The 17,288-nt window shown below is 45.2% G+C and overlaps 1 protein-coding gene across 17 annotated transcripts in view; it reads right to left on the reverse strand.

Annotated features, from left to right (window-relative positions):
* Positions 1-17,288, reverse strand: part of MICAL3 (microtubule associated monooxygenase, calponin and LIM domain containing 3) — a 711,269-nt gene that overhangs the window by 271,342 nt on the left and 422,639 nt on the right. For all 17 annotated transcript variants that reach the window (XM_033950898.1, XM_033950894.1, XM_033950891.1 and 14 more), the window contains one exon: positions 14,059-14,147. In XM_033950898.1, coding sequence (XP_033806789.1) covers positions 14,059-14,147 — 89 coding nt within the window. The remainder of the gene's footprint in view (positions 1-14,058; positions 14,148-17,288) is intronic.

Here is a 17,288-nt window from a genome sequence, read left to right on the forward strand (position 1 = left end):
TTATGTCCATGTTCTCTTAGGCTTTTGCTGCTGGAATCATGATTGCTGCTGTTGTCTGGGTCTCACTGCATCTGGGTATGTAGAACCAATGTTCTAGCTATCATGCTGTGGCTTTTTTCAGGGTCTTCTGAGTTTTTCTTGGGCAAGATAAAGTATATTGAGTATTTTGCCTGAGCCTATAATAACTTCAGTTAAATCTGCCAGCTTAAACAGCCTGCACAGTGCTGGATCCTCTCAATGATTTAAGCCTGTCACTGACTCCTGGTCACTTGCCCCAAACTGAGAACTAGAATTCTCTAGGGATGTTGCATGGTAGGAAAGCAGTGAAATTGCATTCAGCCCCAGATTGTTCCAGTCCTTTTTCCAACTGGGCCTCCAGTTCCAGTTCCTGCATGTCTACCAGATGCAGTGAGACCTCGCTTTGTGAAGAAAAACTCCTCTGAGAACTAACCAGCTGACAGACAGACAATCCTTTATGCTTCTGGTAAGCTGCATACATCAAATTCACAAAATCAGGGTCAAAAACCTGACTTGGGCACTCTGAGGACTTCTGCCGGTCTACCACACATCTGTTCTCAGGGTCAGGCATCTGTGCAAGATTGTTTTGCAAGCAACGCCAAGTCACATTTAAGAGGCTCTCACTGAGCTTTATGACCCAGATCTCAAACTCTCTGCCTCTCCTGACCCATGAAGTAACCCGAGGGGGCTCAGTCCATGGCTCCCACACACCCCCTTTGCATGCTTCGCAGCACAAGGATGTTCCTCATCCAGCATCCAAGATATGAAGTCCAAACCATTTGAGGAGTCCATAATAATTGATTTTTTATCAAAATCAAAGCAATTTGAGGCAGAAGGAGGCTTTAGAAATAAAACTGGGAAATCCAAGATGGCCACGGTGGCAACATTTTAACACCAAAATACAGTCCATAGGGGCAAAACCAAGAGTTCAAAATGAGATTGTTTAGACTAGAGCTAGGCCCATACCAAAAGCATCTGCCCCTTAAAAGGCAGTCTGCTTAAAGTTGCCTTGGATGCCGAGTTGCCTGCCCACTGCCTGATCCAGAGCATTCTGCGAGCAGAAACCACAGATGCTGATAACATCATTATTTATTTGTATACCGCACAATGCCTTTTGGTTCGAGGCGGTATGAAAAGGAATAAAGTAAAGAAGGAATTACTAACATAAGATTTCACAAAGAAGGAAAGCACAGTTACTTACCGTAACAGGTGTTATCCAGGGACAGCAGGCAGATATTATCATGTATGGGTGATGGACCACTTTAAAAGTGCATCGCCACTTTAAGACTTTAGAAAGTTTGTGATTGCCCGAACTGCGCATGCGCGAGTTCCTTCCTGCCCGACGTAGGGCGTGCGGTCCCTCAGTTAAGATAAGCCAGCTAAGAAGCCAACCCGGGGAGGTGGGTGGGTTGTGAGAATATCTGCCTGCTGTCTCTGGATAACACCTGTTACGGTATCCCAGGACAAGCAGGCAGCATATTCTCATGTATGGGTGACCTCCAAGCTAACAGAAACGGGATGGTGGGAGCTTTGGCCTTAGGAAAATAAATTTTAAAATACAGAGTGGCCAAAGTGCGCATCCTGTCTGGAGAAAGATTCCAGACAGTAGTGAGAAGTGAAGGTATGAACTGAGGACCAGATGGCAGTTTTACAGATTTCCTCAATGGGAGTAGATCTGAGGAAAGCCACGGAAACTGCTATAGCTCTAATTTTGTGGACTGTGACACAACTCTCCAGTGCCAGTCCAGTCTGAGCATAACAGAACGACATGCAGGCAGTCAGTCAGATGGAAATTGTTCTCTTGGAAACAGAATGCCCTAACTTGTTTAGATCAAAAGAGAGGAACAGTTGAGGAGATGTGCGATGTGGCTTTGTCTGACCAAAGCCCGTTTACAGTTCAAAGTATGTAAAGTGGTTTCTCTAGCATGAGAATGAGGCTTAGGGAAAAACACTGGAGAACAATTGACTGATTAAGATGAAATTTACTGACAATTTTCGGAAGAAACTTTGGATGTGTACATAGAACCCCCTTGTCATGATGAAAACTGTAGATGGTGGATCTACTAGCCAGGCTTGTAACTCACTGACCCTCCTGGCAGAGGTGAGAGAAATAAAAAAGACCACTTTCTAGGTGAGAAACATGAGATGAGCTGTAGCCATTGGTTCAAATAGTGGCTTCATCAACCTGGAAAATACTACATTAAGATCCCAGACAACAGGCGGGGACTGAAGAAGCGGTATAAGAACATAAGAATTGCCACTGCTGAGTCAGACCAGTGGTCCATCATGCCCAGCAGTCCGCTCACGCGGCGGCCCTCTGGTCTAAGACCAGCACCCTAACTGAGACTAGCCCTACCAGCGCACGTTCTTGTTCAGCAGGAACTTGTCTAACTGTCTTGAATCCTTGGAGGGTGTTTTCCCCTATAACAGCCTCTGGAAAGGCATTCCAGCTTTCTACCACTCTCTGGGTGAAGAAGAACTTCCTTACGTTTGTATGGAATCTATCCCCTTTCAACTTTAGAGAGTGCCCTCTTGTTCTCCCTACCTTGGAGAGGGTGAACAACCTGTCCTTATCTACTAAGTCTATCCCCTTCAGTACCTTGAATGTTTCGATCATGTCCCCTCTCAATCTCCTCTGTTCGAGAGAGAAGAGGCCCAGTTTCTCTAATCTTTCGCTGTATGGCAGCTCCTCTAGTATGACATTGAAAAGCCCTATTATGACTCTGGAGATCAAAAGATGAGCAGTAAGAGGTGTTCCTGCAACTGGTGTGTGAAAAGCTGTAAGAGATGGACTCTAACACACAGTTCTTCAACTGCCGGTCCGTGGACCGGTGCCGGTCCGCAAAAAAATCTTGCCAGTCCACAAAGGATTCGGGTCCTGCTGCAACGAAAGATGCCGGCGTCAGCTGACTTGCAACTTCCTGTTGCCGTTGCTGTGCCGAGACTCCTGCCGCGTATGCTTCCTGCCTTGTCTCCGCACCTCCAGACCAGCAGCGGCAGCTCTGTTTGCTTTTAACTTTGGCACAGAGCTGCCCCTAAGCAGTAGTTTAGTGCGGTTTCATGAGGCAGCCTCGGGGCCTTTGCTAGGCCGGCCCACATCGCATCATCGAAGCGGGCCGGCCTAGCAAAGGCCCCGAGGCTGACTCATGAAACCGCGCTAAACTACTGCTTAGGGGCAGCTCTGTGCCGAAGTTAGAAGCATACAGAGCTGTTGCTTGCCTAAAGGCTCTTGGGCCGCTGAAGGAGGGCAAAGAGCAGCTGTCCTGTCTTAGTAGTTTGCCGGTCCACGAAATAATTATTTTATTTCCGCCGGTCCATAGTTGTAAAAAGGTTGAAGAACACTGCTTTAACAGATGTAGATTTGAGATCAAAATCGGATAGATGAAGCAGAGAATCCAACACCAAATGCACTGATAAAGAAGTTGGATTGTGATGATGAAGGAGACACCAGGAAGAGAACCTAATCCACTTTCGTTGATAACACTGTTGAGTGGCTGCTTTCCTGGATGTATCAAAAATTTGTCGAATAGGCTGAGAGGAATGTAAGGTAGATGGATTCAGACCGAGAGAACCCAAGCTGAAAGGTGTAGAGATGGCAGGTTGGGATGCAGAAGAGATTCCTGATTCTGAGTATGCAGAGTAGGAAATACTGGAAGAGGTATGGGCTCCCTGGAACTAAGTTGAAGTAGAAGGGAGAACTAATATTGCCCTAACCACTGTGGAACAATGAGAATCATGGTGGCCGCTACACTCTTGAGTTTGAACAGAGCTCTCAAGATGAGAGGGATTGGGGAAAATGCATATAGACATAGGACTGTCCAATCCAGGAGAAAGGCATCTGCTTCCAGGCAGAGAGGAGAGTAAAGCCCAGAGCAAAACTGGGGCAACTGGTGATTGTGAGGAGCTGTAGACAAGTCCATTGAGCAAAGATGGACTGGAGAATTGCAAAGTTGAGAGTCCCTTCGTGAGGCTGAAGAATTCTGCTGAGGTTGTCTGGTAGGGAATTGTTCTCCCCTTGAATGTAGACAGCCGTTAGGTGCAAATGGTTGCCCAAGTCCAGAACTTTTGGGCCTCCAGATATAACAGGAGAGAGCCCATGCCTCCTTGTTTGATGATGCAGTACACCCTCTACTTGATTGTGCAAAGGAGGAAGACTTGGGTCCAGAGAAGATAATGAAATGCCTTGAGGACATTAAAAAAATTGCCCTGAGCTACAAGAAATTGATATGAAATGTCTGCTTCTTAGGAACATAAGAATTGCCGCTGCTGGGTCAGACCAGTGGTCCAATGTGGCCAGCAGTCCGCTCACACGGCAGCCCTTAAGTCAAAAACCAGTGCCCTAACTGAGACTAGCCTTACCTGCATACGTTCTGGTTCAGCAGGAACTTGTCTAACTTTGTCTTGAATCCCTGGAGGGTGTTTTCCCCTATAACAGCCTCTGGAAGAGCGTTCCAATTTTCTACCACTCTCTGGGTGAAGAAGAACTTCCTTTCAACTTTAGATAGTGCTCTCTCGTTCTCTCTACCTTGGAGAGGGTGAACAACCTGTCTTTATCTACTAAGTCTATTCCTTTCATTATCTTGAATGTTACGATCATGTCCCCTCTCAGTATCCTATTTTCAAGGGAGAAGAGGCCCAGTTTCTCTGATCTCTCACTGTAAGGCAACTCCTCCAGCCTCTTAACCATTTTAGTTGCTCTTCTCTGGATCCTTTCGAGTAGCACTGTGTCCTTCTTCATGTACGGTGACCAGTGTTGGACACAGTATTCCAGGTGAGGGCATACTATGGCCTAGTACAGCGGAATGATAACCTTCTCCGATCTGTTCGTGATCCCCTTCTTAATCATTCCTAGCATTCTGTTTGCCCTTTTCGCCACTGCCGCGCATTGAGGAGACGGCTTCATCGACTTGTCGACCAATACTTCCAAGTCTCTTTCCTGGGGGGGGGGGGGTCTCTCTAAGTACCACACCGGAGATCCTGTATTTGTGTATAAGATTTTTGCTACCGACATGCATCACCTTACACTTATCCACGTTAAACCTCATTTGCCATGTCGCAGCCCATTTCGCAAGCATGTTTATGTCACGTTGCAGGTCTTCGCAATCCTCCTGCGTCTTCACTACTCTGAATAACTTCATATCGTCTGCAAATTTAATCACTTCACTCGTCGTACCAATTTACAGGTCGTTTATAAATATGTTGAAGAGCACAGGTCCAAGCATCGAACACTGCGGCACTTCACTTGTGATGCTTTTCCAGTGCGAGTATTGTCCATTTACCCCCACTCTCTGTTTCCTATCCGCCAGCCAGTTTTTAATCCACATGAGTATTTCAACCTCGATTCCATGGCTTGCAATTTTTCAAAGTAGTCGTTCATGTGGTACCTTGTTGAACGCCTTATGAAAATCCAGATATACAATGTCAACTGGGTTACCCTTGTCTATCTGCCGGTTTACTCCCTCCAAGAAGTGCAGCAAGTTCGTCAAGCAAGATCTTCCTTTGCTGAAGCCGTGCTGGTTGGTCCTCATCAGATCATGTTCGTCAAGATGATCAATGATGCGGTCCTTTATCAGCGCCTCTACCATCTTCCCGGTACCAAGGTCAGACTCACCGGTCTGTAGTTTCCCGGATCTCCCCTTGAACTTTTCTTGAAGATCGGCGTAACATTTGCCACCTTCCAGTCTTCCGGAATCCTTCCCAATTTGATCAACAGATTGGCTATTAGTTGAAGCAGTTCAGCTATAGCCCCTTTCAGTTCCTTGATGACCCTCGCATGGATGCCATCCGGTCCCGGCAATTTATCGTTTTTAAGTCAATCTGCCTGCATACCTCTTCTAGACTGATCATCAACCTTGTCAGTTTCCCGTCTTCGTTTCCTGCGTATAGCCTGTCGGCTTTCGGTATGTTGTATATATCCTCTTTGGTAAATACAGACGCAAAAAATGTGTTCATTTTGTCGGCGTTGGCTACACCCATTCCTTGTTCTTTTTTCTCTTGGATCCCTTGTTGATATGTGGTATATTTAGATTTTGCGCCTCAGTGACTGTGTCCTTAAAAAGGGAGCATGTTTGCTCTATCGTTTTTAAAGTGCTTATCCTCTTCTTAATCTTCTTCCCCACCATGAGTCTTATCCCTTCGTAATTCCCTTTTCGGAAGTTCAGTGCCGTGGCCGTCGTTCTGGATTGATGTTTCACTCCCATGTCCAGGTTGAAACGGATCATATTGTGATCACTGCTTCCCAGCGTCCCTTCTACTTCTACACCTTGCGTCCATTTAGAATTAAATTCAGAATTGCATTTCCTCTCATATTTTCCTTGACAAATTGATCCAGGAAGCAACTGCCTACAGCATCCAGGAACTTGGTCTCCCTACCACAGCCGGAAGTGCCTAGGTTCCAGTCTATCCCCGGATAATTGAAGTCACCCAAGATAACTGTGTTGCCTCCCTTGCACTTACATTTAATCTCATCCATCATTTCTCCATCAATTTCTTCAGACTGCCCTGAGGGTAGGTAGTAGATGCCGATCTTCGTTTCCGTTCCATTTGTTCCTGGAATTTTGACCCATAGAGACTAACTTAGTTTTTGTTTCCGGCATGTTTTCTCCGGTAGACTTAATTCCCTCTTTGATGTATAGGGCAATACCCTCACCTTTCTGACCCACTCTGTCTCTACGGTATAGCTTGTATCCCAGTAGCATTGTCCCAGATGTTTTCCTCGTTCCACCATGTTTCCGTGATGCCGATGATGTCAAGGTTATCTTTTTGTGCCATAGCTTCCAATTCCCCCATCTTATTCCAAAGGCTCCTTGTGTTCGTGTACAAACATTGAGTTTACGGCCTGTTACTTTCTTGCATTTCCTTCCCTCTTGTGTCCCTTTCGATCCATCAGGATTTCTGTCTTGCCTATAATCTGGTGAGTCTTCACCGCTTTCTGTTTGTGATCCCTTTCTTAATCATTCCTAGCATTCTGTTCGCCCTTTTCACCGCCGCCCCTCATTGACGTCCAAAGACCCTGAATCTGAAGATCGTCCATATGAACGTCCCCCCCAGGCATAAGGGGACGCATCCGTCATGATGACCTTGTGATGAGGGGTTAAGTGAAAAAGGAGACCTCTGGAGAAATTGAAAGAGGTCATCCACCATCGAAGCGACTGCAAAAGAAATCATGGCACAGGAGGGAGGAAGTGACGTCACCACGGACGATGGCCGCTTGAACTTAGAGCTCTGATGGGGCTATCTGTGATGGACTTACAGAGGGTGCACAGAAGCTTGGGACAAACGAGGGGATCTGGCAATCGCGATATAATAGCCTGTTTTAGTGACTTCCAACTGAAAGAAAAAATCTTACAAGCTGCAAGACGTCGCCCTGATTTTGTTTGGCAGGGGTTGAAAGTAGGGGTTTACCAAGACCTGGCCCTTGCAACGCTCCAGAAACGCAGAGCTTTTCGGGAAGTCACCCTACTATTGCGTGCTGAAGGATACAGATACCGGTGGCTTTTTCCCTTTGGTTTGCACTTCACCATAAATGGGAAACATAGGAAGGTGGATACTGTAATGGATGCATGGCTAGCATTGAAAGAACTTGGATGTCGGATGCCACCAGATTCTCCGGCTCGAGATCAGATTGACCCAGTATCAGGGGTCAGAGCAGGGGACTCCGTGCACTTCGTAGCAAATAACCAACCTTCTACTTCAGCTCCTTGAGCTGGATCACCGGACAAAACTTTGACAAGTATTTCTGGTTTATCACTGTAATAGTAGGAAATGGGGTTTCTATGATGAAAATTGCCCATGTGTTTTTTTTATTTTCCACTGGTTACAGTATGTTGGTTGGATGATTGTGGAAACAGTTGTTTACATTGTTCTGGGTAGCTGCACAACATAGAAAATATTGGTTATTTAGATACATAGACTTGAAAGGGGTACTTTTAGAGAATGTGGCTTCTTTTGATTGATTGAGAGTATGGAAGTGTGAATGACGAGGTTAAGCATTGAAGGGTGTGTTTTTATGGGCCTTTTCGGTATGACTCACTTCTTATTATGGCTGATTCGAAACTTGGAGAATCAGCTAATTGGAGGGGGGGAGGGGGGAGGGGATGTTCGTATGGTTTCTGGCAGGCGGGGGAGTATAGGTACTGGGGGGGTCTCCGGGGAAAGTCCAGGGGCTAACCATAGGATCATGGAATGTAAATGGGCTTAATAGCCCGGGTAAACGGAGCATAGTTTTCCGCTAACTTTATAGGATGAAGTGGGACATTTGTCTTCTCCAGGAGACACATTTAAGGCCACGGGATGTTGCCTTGCTCCAACGGCCACAGTTTGATATGCTCTGGACCCATCAGGGAGAGGGAGACACTAAAAGGGCAGGGGGATTGGCTATATTGGCACGAAAGGGCCTGGGTCTGCAGGTGGACAAGATCTATAGGGATGGGGAGGGTAGGTGTCTAGCAGTACGGGGTGTTCTTCAGAGTTGCCATCTGACTATCATCAATATTTACCGTCCTAATATGGGTCAGGAGGCTTATTATCGGAAATTGAGAGGGGCTCTGGGTAATTTTGTGCAGGGAGCGATATATCTGGGAGGGGACTTAAACGTCCCTCCAGAACCTGCAGTAGATCATTCAGGGGGAGGGCATAGATCATTACGAAAACCAGCTGCTGCATTTCGGACTTTAATGGGATCACTTGGCCTAGTAGATGGTTGGCGTCTGCTACATGGTACTCAAAGATCTTATACATTTTATTCACATGCACAAAATACTTACACGAGATTGGATGGGGTATGGATTCACAGGAATCAAGCAGGGGGGCTGCGAGCAGCGGAGATAGAACCGATGCATGTATCAGATCATGCGCCAGTCTGGTTAACATGCGCGGAAATATTAGATACGGGGGGTGGTACGTATTGGAGACTTAATGAATCCCTGCTGAGTTCCCCCAGGTGATTTCTGCGGTGGAAAATGTTATCAACGATTATTTAACATTGAATGATAATGGGGAAGTATCTGAAGCTATATTGAGGGATGCTCTTAAAGCGGTAGTTTGGGGTGAATTTATTAAATGGGGGGCTAGATTTAAAAAACAAAGAGCCCGAGCCTTTCTTCACTTAAGAACTCGGTTGACCCAGCTGGAACTACAACATCAGAATAAGGGGGATTCCCAAACATTGACACAATGAATTATATCAGCTTCAGGTAGAAGAAACAGAACGTATGCGCGAGAGATTTCGACTTAATATCTATGAACATAGTAACAAAGCTAGTGCGCAATTTGCAAGATATATACGGATAAAACAAGTTCGGAACACTATTACGCGTATTAAGAGAGATGTAGGGGGGGTTGTACGTGTTACGGACTCTGCTATTCAAAAGGAATTCAAAGCTTTTTATTCTGGGTTATATGGGCACCCGGGGACCTTGGAAGAGGGAACACAGACTGGATTTTTGGACTCACTGCAGATACCTGAGTTATCAGAGTCGGATAAGGAGTATTTAAGGGAACCGATACAACTTTCTGAGATTCTTGGGGTGATTGACGGGTTGAAGAACGGAAAATCACCAGGGCTGGACGGGTATACTAGCCGATACTATAAACAGTTCTCAATGCATTTGGGGCCTCTTCTGGTTAGAGTAGCTAATGGAATATCTACGGGAGGTAAGCTACCTCCTACGATGGGAGAGGCGGGGGTGGTTATACTGCCTAAACCGGGCCGCGACTCTCTACTTTGTGAGTCTTATAGACCCATATCATTACTAAATTTAGATGCAAAAATTCTGGCCAAAGTATTAGCTCAACGGTTGGGAAAGGTATTGCCATCTCTGATCCATCAAGACCAAGCGGGGTTTATACAACGGAGACAGGTGAGCAACAATATCAGACGAACTCTAAATTTACTCTGGGAAGCGGGTAAGGGCCGAGATAAGGCGGTCCTGATATCGGTCGATGCCGAGAAGGCATTTGATCGGGTTCTTTGGGGGTTCTTATGGGATGTGATGGATAGGATGGGATTGGGGGGCATGTTCGGAGAATGGGTTCGGGCTCTTTATGCAGAACCGAGGGCGTGCTTGCGGATAAATCAATCGTACACTGATTTCTTCTCCATCTTTAGGGGAACTCGGCAGGGATGTCCACTCTCTCCTTTACTGTTTGCGGTGTCGCTTGAAACCCTTGCCTTGGCTATTAGACATCATGCATCCTTGGTTGGTGTTGTTAGTGAGGGGGGTAGAGCACCGAATAGCGATGTTCGCAGATGATATCCTCTTATATGTGGGACAACCTGAGCTTTCTATACCTCATCTTTTAACGATATTTGATACTTATGGGAAGGTATCAGGGTTCAAAATAAATCTAGCGAAAACAGAAATCTTGAACCTGACATTGACACTGAGCAAGGTAGATAAGTTAAGGGACACTTTTCCCTTTAGATGGGCTGAGCAGGGGATTAAATATCTGGGAATTTATATTCCTTCGGATCTTCAGAGACTTTATGAAAAGAACTATTTGCCTATTTATCGCCGTATCCGAGCTGATTTACAACGTTGGCATGGTCTATGGTTGTCCTGGTGGGGCAGGATAGCGATCATTAAAATGAATGTACTCCCCAGGCTGCTATTCCTTTTTCAGACCTTGCCTATATCAGTTCCTTTGGGAGAGTTGAGGAGATTGGGTAGGGAAATACGTAGTTTTATTTGGCAACGTAAATCTCCACGACTCTCCCAATCCTTGTTATGGGCTTCCAGGGAAGTAGGGGGGAGAGGGTTGCCTAATCTGGTGTGGTATTATCAAGCGGCGCAGCTGAAATTAGTGATAGAATGGGAATTGGGGGAATATAAAAGTGGGGTACAAATAGAACAGATATATAGTAATGTGGAGCCTTTGAAAGCCAAGCTGTGGTCCTCTGGGTCGCAGCGCATGTGGGTCCAGGGCATATCTAACCCATTTGTGCAACATTTGGCACGAATATGGAGTCAAATGCGTAAACAGATGGGCGGTGGGGCTTTGGTATCATCCCTGGCAAGTATATCTACTGAATCTCTGTTTCCAGCAGGCCGAGATAATAGGGTCTTTCAAAGATGGTCTCAAAAGGGGATCAGAGTATTTCGGGATCTAATGGGGAAGACAGGGATCATTCCATTTCATACAATTCAACAGAAATATGATTTACCAGACAGTGATTATTTTGCATACTTACAAATCCGACATTTTATGGTGGCACAGGGTTGGGGATCTGGACTGCAACCTGATAAGGAACCATTGGAAAATCTTTGGTTGTTGCTGAAGAGGGTTCCTAAACCATTGTCGGTGATATATCAATATAGGAGGGGATACTTACCTGCTACTTACCCTTTTCAAAAACAATGGGAGAGGGACCTAGAAACAAGATTGTCTGTTAAAGAATGGGAGACGGTCTGTAGGGAGACTTATAAAGCCTCATCCTGTGCTTTGGTTCAGGAAAATGCCTATAAGGTATTAACACGATGGTATTATACCCCTGATCGTCTGCATAGAATGTTTCCTGGAGTACCTGAACATTGTTGGAGATGCGGTTTGCATGTGGGATCTTTTATGCATATATGGTGGGAATGCAGGATTATCCAATCATTTTGGAAATATGTGACTAGCACACTATCTGAGAGTCTGGGCGAATGTGTGGCTCTGTCTCCTCAGAGCTGTCTTTTGGGATTACATAATAACAGGGAGCGCTCTTGGCAAACTAAAATTATGAGATGGGGTTTGGCGGCAGCAAAATGTCTTATCGCCAACCATTGGAAAAATGCTGAGGCTCCTTCTCAAACTGCATGGGTAAATCGATTAATTTCGATAGGAAAGATGGAGATAGCAATGGCTAAGAGGCGCCATATTTACACCACTTACTTTCCAACTTGGAGTAAGCTGGAAGAAATATTGGATGCTCTTTAGGGGATCTCCTGGTGTCACTTGCTCTGTTGTCTGCTAGATGAATGGGGTTCGGGGGGAGGGGGACTGGGAAGTGATGTTGGTGGGGATTTGGATTTAGGATGGGATTTCGGGATGAGAATATTTGTTTACTGGAAATTGATTTAATACAATTTGGAGCTTGATATAATTGCTATTTCTAAGGTATTGTTTAACTGCTGTTTATATTTGCTGTTAATCGGTTTATGTGGTCATGTTGATATCGTACTACATCTGCAACATGTAAAATATAAAAGTTTTTCAATAAATATTTAAATATTAAAAAAAAAAAAGAAATCATGTTGTGAGACGATCTGTCGCTTGAGACCACTGAGAAGCAAGGGTCCACTGAGGAGTGCAGAGAAGTAGCCTTGTCAGTGGTGTCACATGGCCTAAAATTTCTCCCTACCTCCCTTCTATCCCCAGATCCAACTTTTCTCCCTTTTTTTTCCCAACTGCCCCCACCCCATCTCTCCACCTGCCTGCCTCCCTCCCCGAGGTCTACCATTTCAACCTTTCTCTTTTCAACAGTTCTCCCTTCAAGTATCTCTTTCCCTCTCCCTCCACACAACCCCAGGTCCAACTTCTCTCCCTTCAGACCATTGCCTACCATCTCTCTCTCTCTGTCCTCTGTTTTTGGCCCCATAAACTCTCCCCCCACACCCAATCTATCACTTAATACCCTCCCCCTCTGTACTTTTTAAAAACAAAACAAAACCCAAAAAACAGTCCAGGAGGCTTCCTTGGCCCAGCATGTTCTCCCTCTCCTCTCCGCGCCCATGCATCTCTACCTCTCCTCTTCCACCACCATGCCCAATAATTATCTCTCTCCCCCTCCCTCTGCCCAACAGTTCTCCTCTTTCTTCATCTTTCCATGTGCATCATCTCTTTCCATCTCTCAGACACCCAATTCTCCGTTACTGTTCCCTCCCCCTCACTCCCTCCATTCTTCAATCCTATGGCTCATGTGCCCTCCCTCCCTCTTTCCTTCATCATTTGTTCAAAATTTGTGCTCCCTTCCTCCCTCCCTCTCTTCTGTGCCTCCCTCCCTTCTGGCCGGCTCCCATGCTGCAATTGTTTTCTGGTGAAAACTGCAGGCGATAGTGGCTGGCTCCTCATCTGATTTGTGGCTGTGCTTGAAGTATTTATTTTATGGCCGTCGGCGATCCGCGCCTGTGCTGGAAGCGTTCCCTTCCTTTCGTGCCTCCCGGTATTTATTTTCTGGCCGGCTCCCTTGCTATAGTCATCTGCGGGCAGCATTGGCTCCTTACGCACGATTCACGGCTGATTTGGAAGTCTTCTCTCTGACGTCGTGACATCAGAGGGAACGCTTCTGACACAGCCGCAGATCGCACACAAGGAGCTGACGCCATCCGTGGACAACTGCAGCAAGAGAGCCAGCCAGAAAACTACCTGCTGGAGGGAGGCACAGAAGGGAGGGAGAGAGAAACTGGGCCGCACAAAACTTGTTGGGCCGCGGGTTGGACACCCCTGTATTAGAGCATTGTATCTATTGAAAAGCAGAAAATGAAAGGAAAGCACCAAAATTACTGGACTACCTGAAAGTAAGCTCAATATTTTTGACCATGCCCAAAGCAATAATATTTAAAAAGGAAAATCTTGCTTTACTAATTAGCACTATCCATAAGACAAACAGAATAAACCAGAGATTACAAAAACTTCTTATCTAAGGTAGAATAGAAAAGTTTAATATTTGATCACGTTAAACTAGGGAAGATGAGTGGCATATAAAGTTAAGGGTTCTCCAAATTTCTTGGTTGATCCTCTACACTAGACTACACTACTGGCCTTGCTTTCAATCTGACTTGCTCCCTCCTGTTTTGTTAAGTAAATATGTATACTGAATATGGTGACAGAAAAATTTGATGATTTAAGTTACCATCCCCCTTGCAATTCTTTAACTTTTCCACATTAAGGTGCTCTTTTATTAAAGCTTAGTGTGCTTTACATGCTAAGAAGCCCATACGTATAAAATGGGCTTCTTAGCATTTAGCACATGCTAAACCTTTATCAAAGGATCCCTAGAAGTGCTCTCTACTAAATTTGACTGATTAAAAATTAAAAAAAAAAAAATATATCCCATACCTTTTCTGATAGAAGAGCTGCTGCTGGCCTCTTCCGCTGAGCATAACCAGATTGTCGATAGCAATAGTGAGGTTTGCAGTAAAATTTACCTGCATGCAAGAAAAAAGGAACTTCATGTGATCTCTGTTGCCAATCTAACAAAAAAGAAATTCTCAAATTCTTCAGACCACCAGCACATATCTTTTATACATCCATAAATCTTGACCAACCTTCATGCTGGATTTCTAATTTATAATACTGGAAAAGAAAGTCAAAAGTTTTGGCTGGGTCAGTCCTCACTCTTACACTTTTAATTTTAATTTTAATTTAATTAATTTAATTCTTATATACCGCTAATAACCGTGAAGTTTCTAAGCGGTTTACAATACAGAATACATTGAAGATACAATAAAATAAAATTATTGAAGATAGGTACTTAGAAATTCCCTAACTGTCCCGAAGGCTCACAATCTAGCTAAAGTACCTGAGGAATAATTAATGAATAGTAAACAAATGTAAACCGTTCTGAACTCCCCTGGGAGAACGGTATAGAAAATTGAATAAAAGAAAGAAAAAAAAATCTTGCCTCTCTGTGGCACCCAAAGAGCAACTCTGTAACTCATTATATTATCAAATGCAATATAGTCTACTGGACCACGATATAGTGCACTAATGCCATTATCGCACACTATTCATAACTAGATTCCAAAGCCTAAAACAGCACTTGTAGTAAATAACACATTTCTGCAGTAAATCTGGGCCCTATGGCCCAGATTCTACAAACAGCACCTGAACTTAGGCACCTAGATTGACTAGGCGTGCCAAACTTAATTATTCAACAAGGCTTAACTTGCGCTGATAACTGAAACATGCCATTAAAAGAAAGATTAGGTTCTTACCTCAGTAATCTTCTTCCTTGTAGATATGTCTAGTGGTCCCGAACGCCAGAATCCCGTATCCGAACTAGCAAGCCGCCCGCAGAAAACTGTCAACCACGTTATCAACTCCACCTCCCTCCCAGGTAGCTGCTCCCGCCCCCTCAGTTTGTACAAAAGCAACCAAGTACAATAGCACTTTAAAGAAAGGCATAACTGGAAGGAGGGAAACAGGGAAGAATCCCTGACAGAACAATATCATTCTGCTCTATAACAAACATAGCAATTAACATTATAACATCCAAACCTGTGCACTAGCTTTTCTTCATCACGTCCCTAAAAACAGCGTTATTTTCCTTGTGCATTAAGAGTTCTTCAAGAAAACAAATCCACAAGAACATTCAAATAACTATTGGTGAAAACTGTAAGGCTTAGTATCGTCATCCAGTAACAATGCTACAGTGTGTTTGGAACAAAGAAATCACATGCAATAGCTGAGAGAAACAGCTCTGTAGAAATGCAAAATGAATGAAGGAGAAAAAGTTGGAACATTAACTCTCTAATCACCATCCTGTAGGGAACGTTGAAAAAAATGCAGACACCGTGATTAAACACCGTCTCCCATTTTTTTTTTTTTTTTTTTTTGCTTGCATCTGGATCAGTCCTTAACAGGTAAATAAACTCATTGTGTTAGTCTATTAATTTCTGGATCCATGCCAAACAGAAATAATACAAAAAATAAATACTGTATATACTCGATTACAGGACAAGATTTTTGAGCCAATAAAAATGGCCCAAAAATGGAGGTCTCGTCCTATATTCAGGTCATCACCCAACCCCCTCCCGGACTTGATGCAGGCCTCTGGTAGGCCGGGACAGGAGGGATCCCTTCTGTCCCGGCCGATACTAACAATTTTTTTACCCCCGCATATCTTTTCTCGCATCCCTGGTGGACCAGCGGTGTATGGGCAGAAGCAAACTTTCCGCGCTCCTGCTCTGTGCCCCTCCTTCCAATCTCACAGCTCACGGCGCATAGGCATACAGGAGCGAGTCATTCAGTGAATGACATTGGGCTGGGCGGGAGCTCGAGATGTTCACTCCTGCGTGCATGTGCACCGCTGGCCGCAAGATTGGAAGGAGGGGTGCAGGGGAGGAGAGTGGAAAGTTCACTCCTGCCCATATACCACTGAACCACCCGGGAAACATAAGAACATAAGAATTTGCCTCCGCCGGGTCAGACCAGAGGTCCATCACGCCCAGCGGTCCGTTCCTGCGGCGGCCCTTCAGGTTTATCACCTGTGCTGTGGTCCCTGACTATTCCTATAACCTACCTCAACTCCTATCTGTACCCCTCAATCCTCTTATCATCTGTTAACCTATCCAAACCTTCTTTGAAGCCCTGTAACATGCTCTGTCCTATCACGGCCTCGGGAAGCGCGTTCCACGTGTCCACCACTCTCTGGGTAAAACAGAACTTCCTAGCGTTTGTTCTAAACCTGCCCCCTTTTAATTTCTCCAAGTGCCCCCTTGTACGAGAAAAGGTACTTGGGGGAAGAGTAAAAAAAGTTGTTAGTATCGGCCGGGATTCCTCCTGTCCCAGCCTACCACTAGACCACAAAAGGTGGAAGAGGGTACAAGGCAGGAAGGTGGGACATGGTGCAGAGCTTGGCAAGTAGTGAGGTGGGCTGGGATCAGAGCCTGCTAGGGAGGGAAGCTGGCTGCATAGACTGGGAGGGCAGAGAGGGAAGGGGGCTGGGTGCAGCGCCTGGTAGGGAAGGGGGCTGGGGATAGAGCCTGGTAGCAAAGGGGGCTGGATTCACAGCTTTGCAGGGAAGGGAGGGAAGGGGGCTGGGTACAGAGCCTGGTAGGGAAGAGGGTTGGGTTCAGAGCTTTGCAGGGCAGGGGGCTTGGTGTAGAACCTGGCAAGTAGTGAGTGGAGCTGGGTGCAGAACCTGACAGAGAGGGGAGCGTGAGAGAGGGGACACTGCATGCAGATCCTGGCAGAGCATGGCACTTGAATATTAAGCCCCTGTTTTTCCTCTTTTTTGGGGGGGAAATGGGGGTCTCGACTTATATTCATGTATATATAGTAAATAAACATCAGAACTCAGTTCTGTTACCTTATTTGAATCATATATACATACATGATGCAAACAGCTGTGTAAAGTTTCCAGCAAATCAATCTACAAATACCACTGTTTCACATAGAGAGAATTCATATAGCTCTGTGAGAAAGTCACATTCCTTTCCTATCATACTGTTCTCCTTTTTTTGACCTCTCAGTTCCTTCTTGTTTCTTTGAGTTTCCAGGTTCTACTGAGGCTATAGTGCTAAGAGTTTTCATTTCAATCAACCAGGACTTTTTCACATTTTAAC

This window comes from Geotrypetes seraphini, chromosome 7 (assembly GCF_902459505.1).
Source record: "Geotrypetes seraphini chromosome 7, aGeoSer1.1, whole genome shotgun sequence".
NCBI lineage: Eukaryota > Metazoa > Chordata > Amphibia > Gymnophiona > Dermophiidae > Geotrypetes > Geotrypetes seraphini.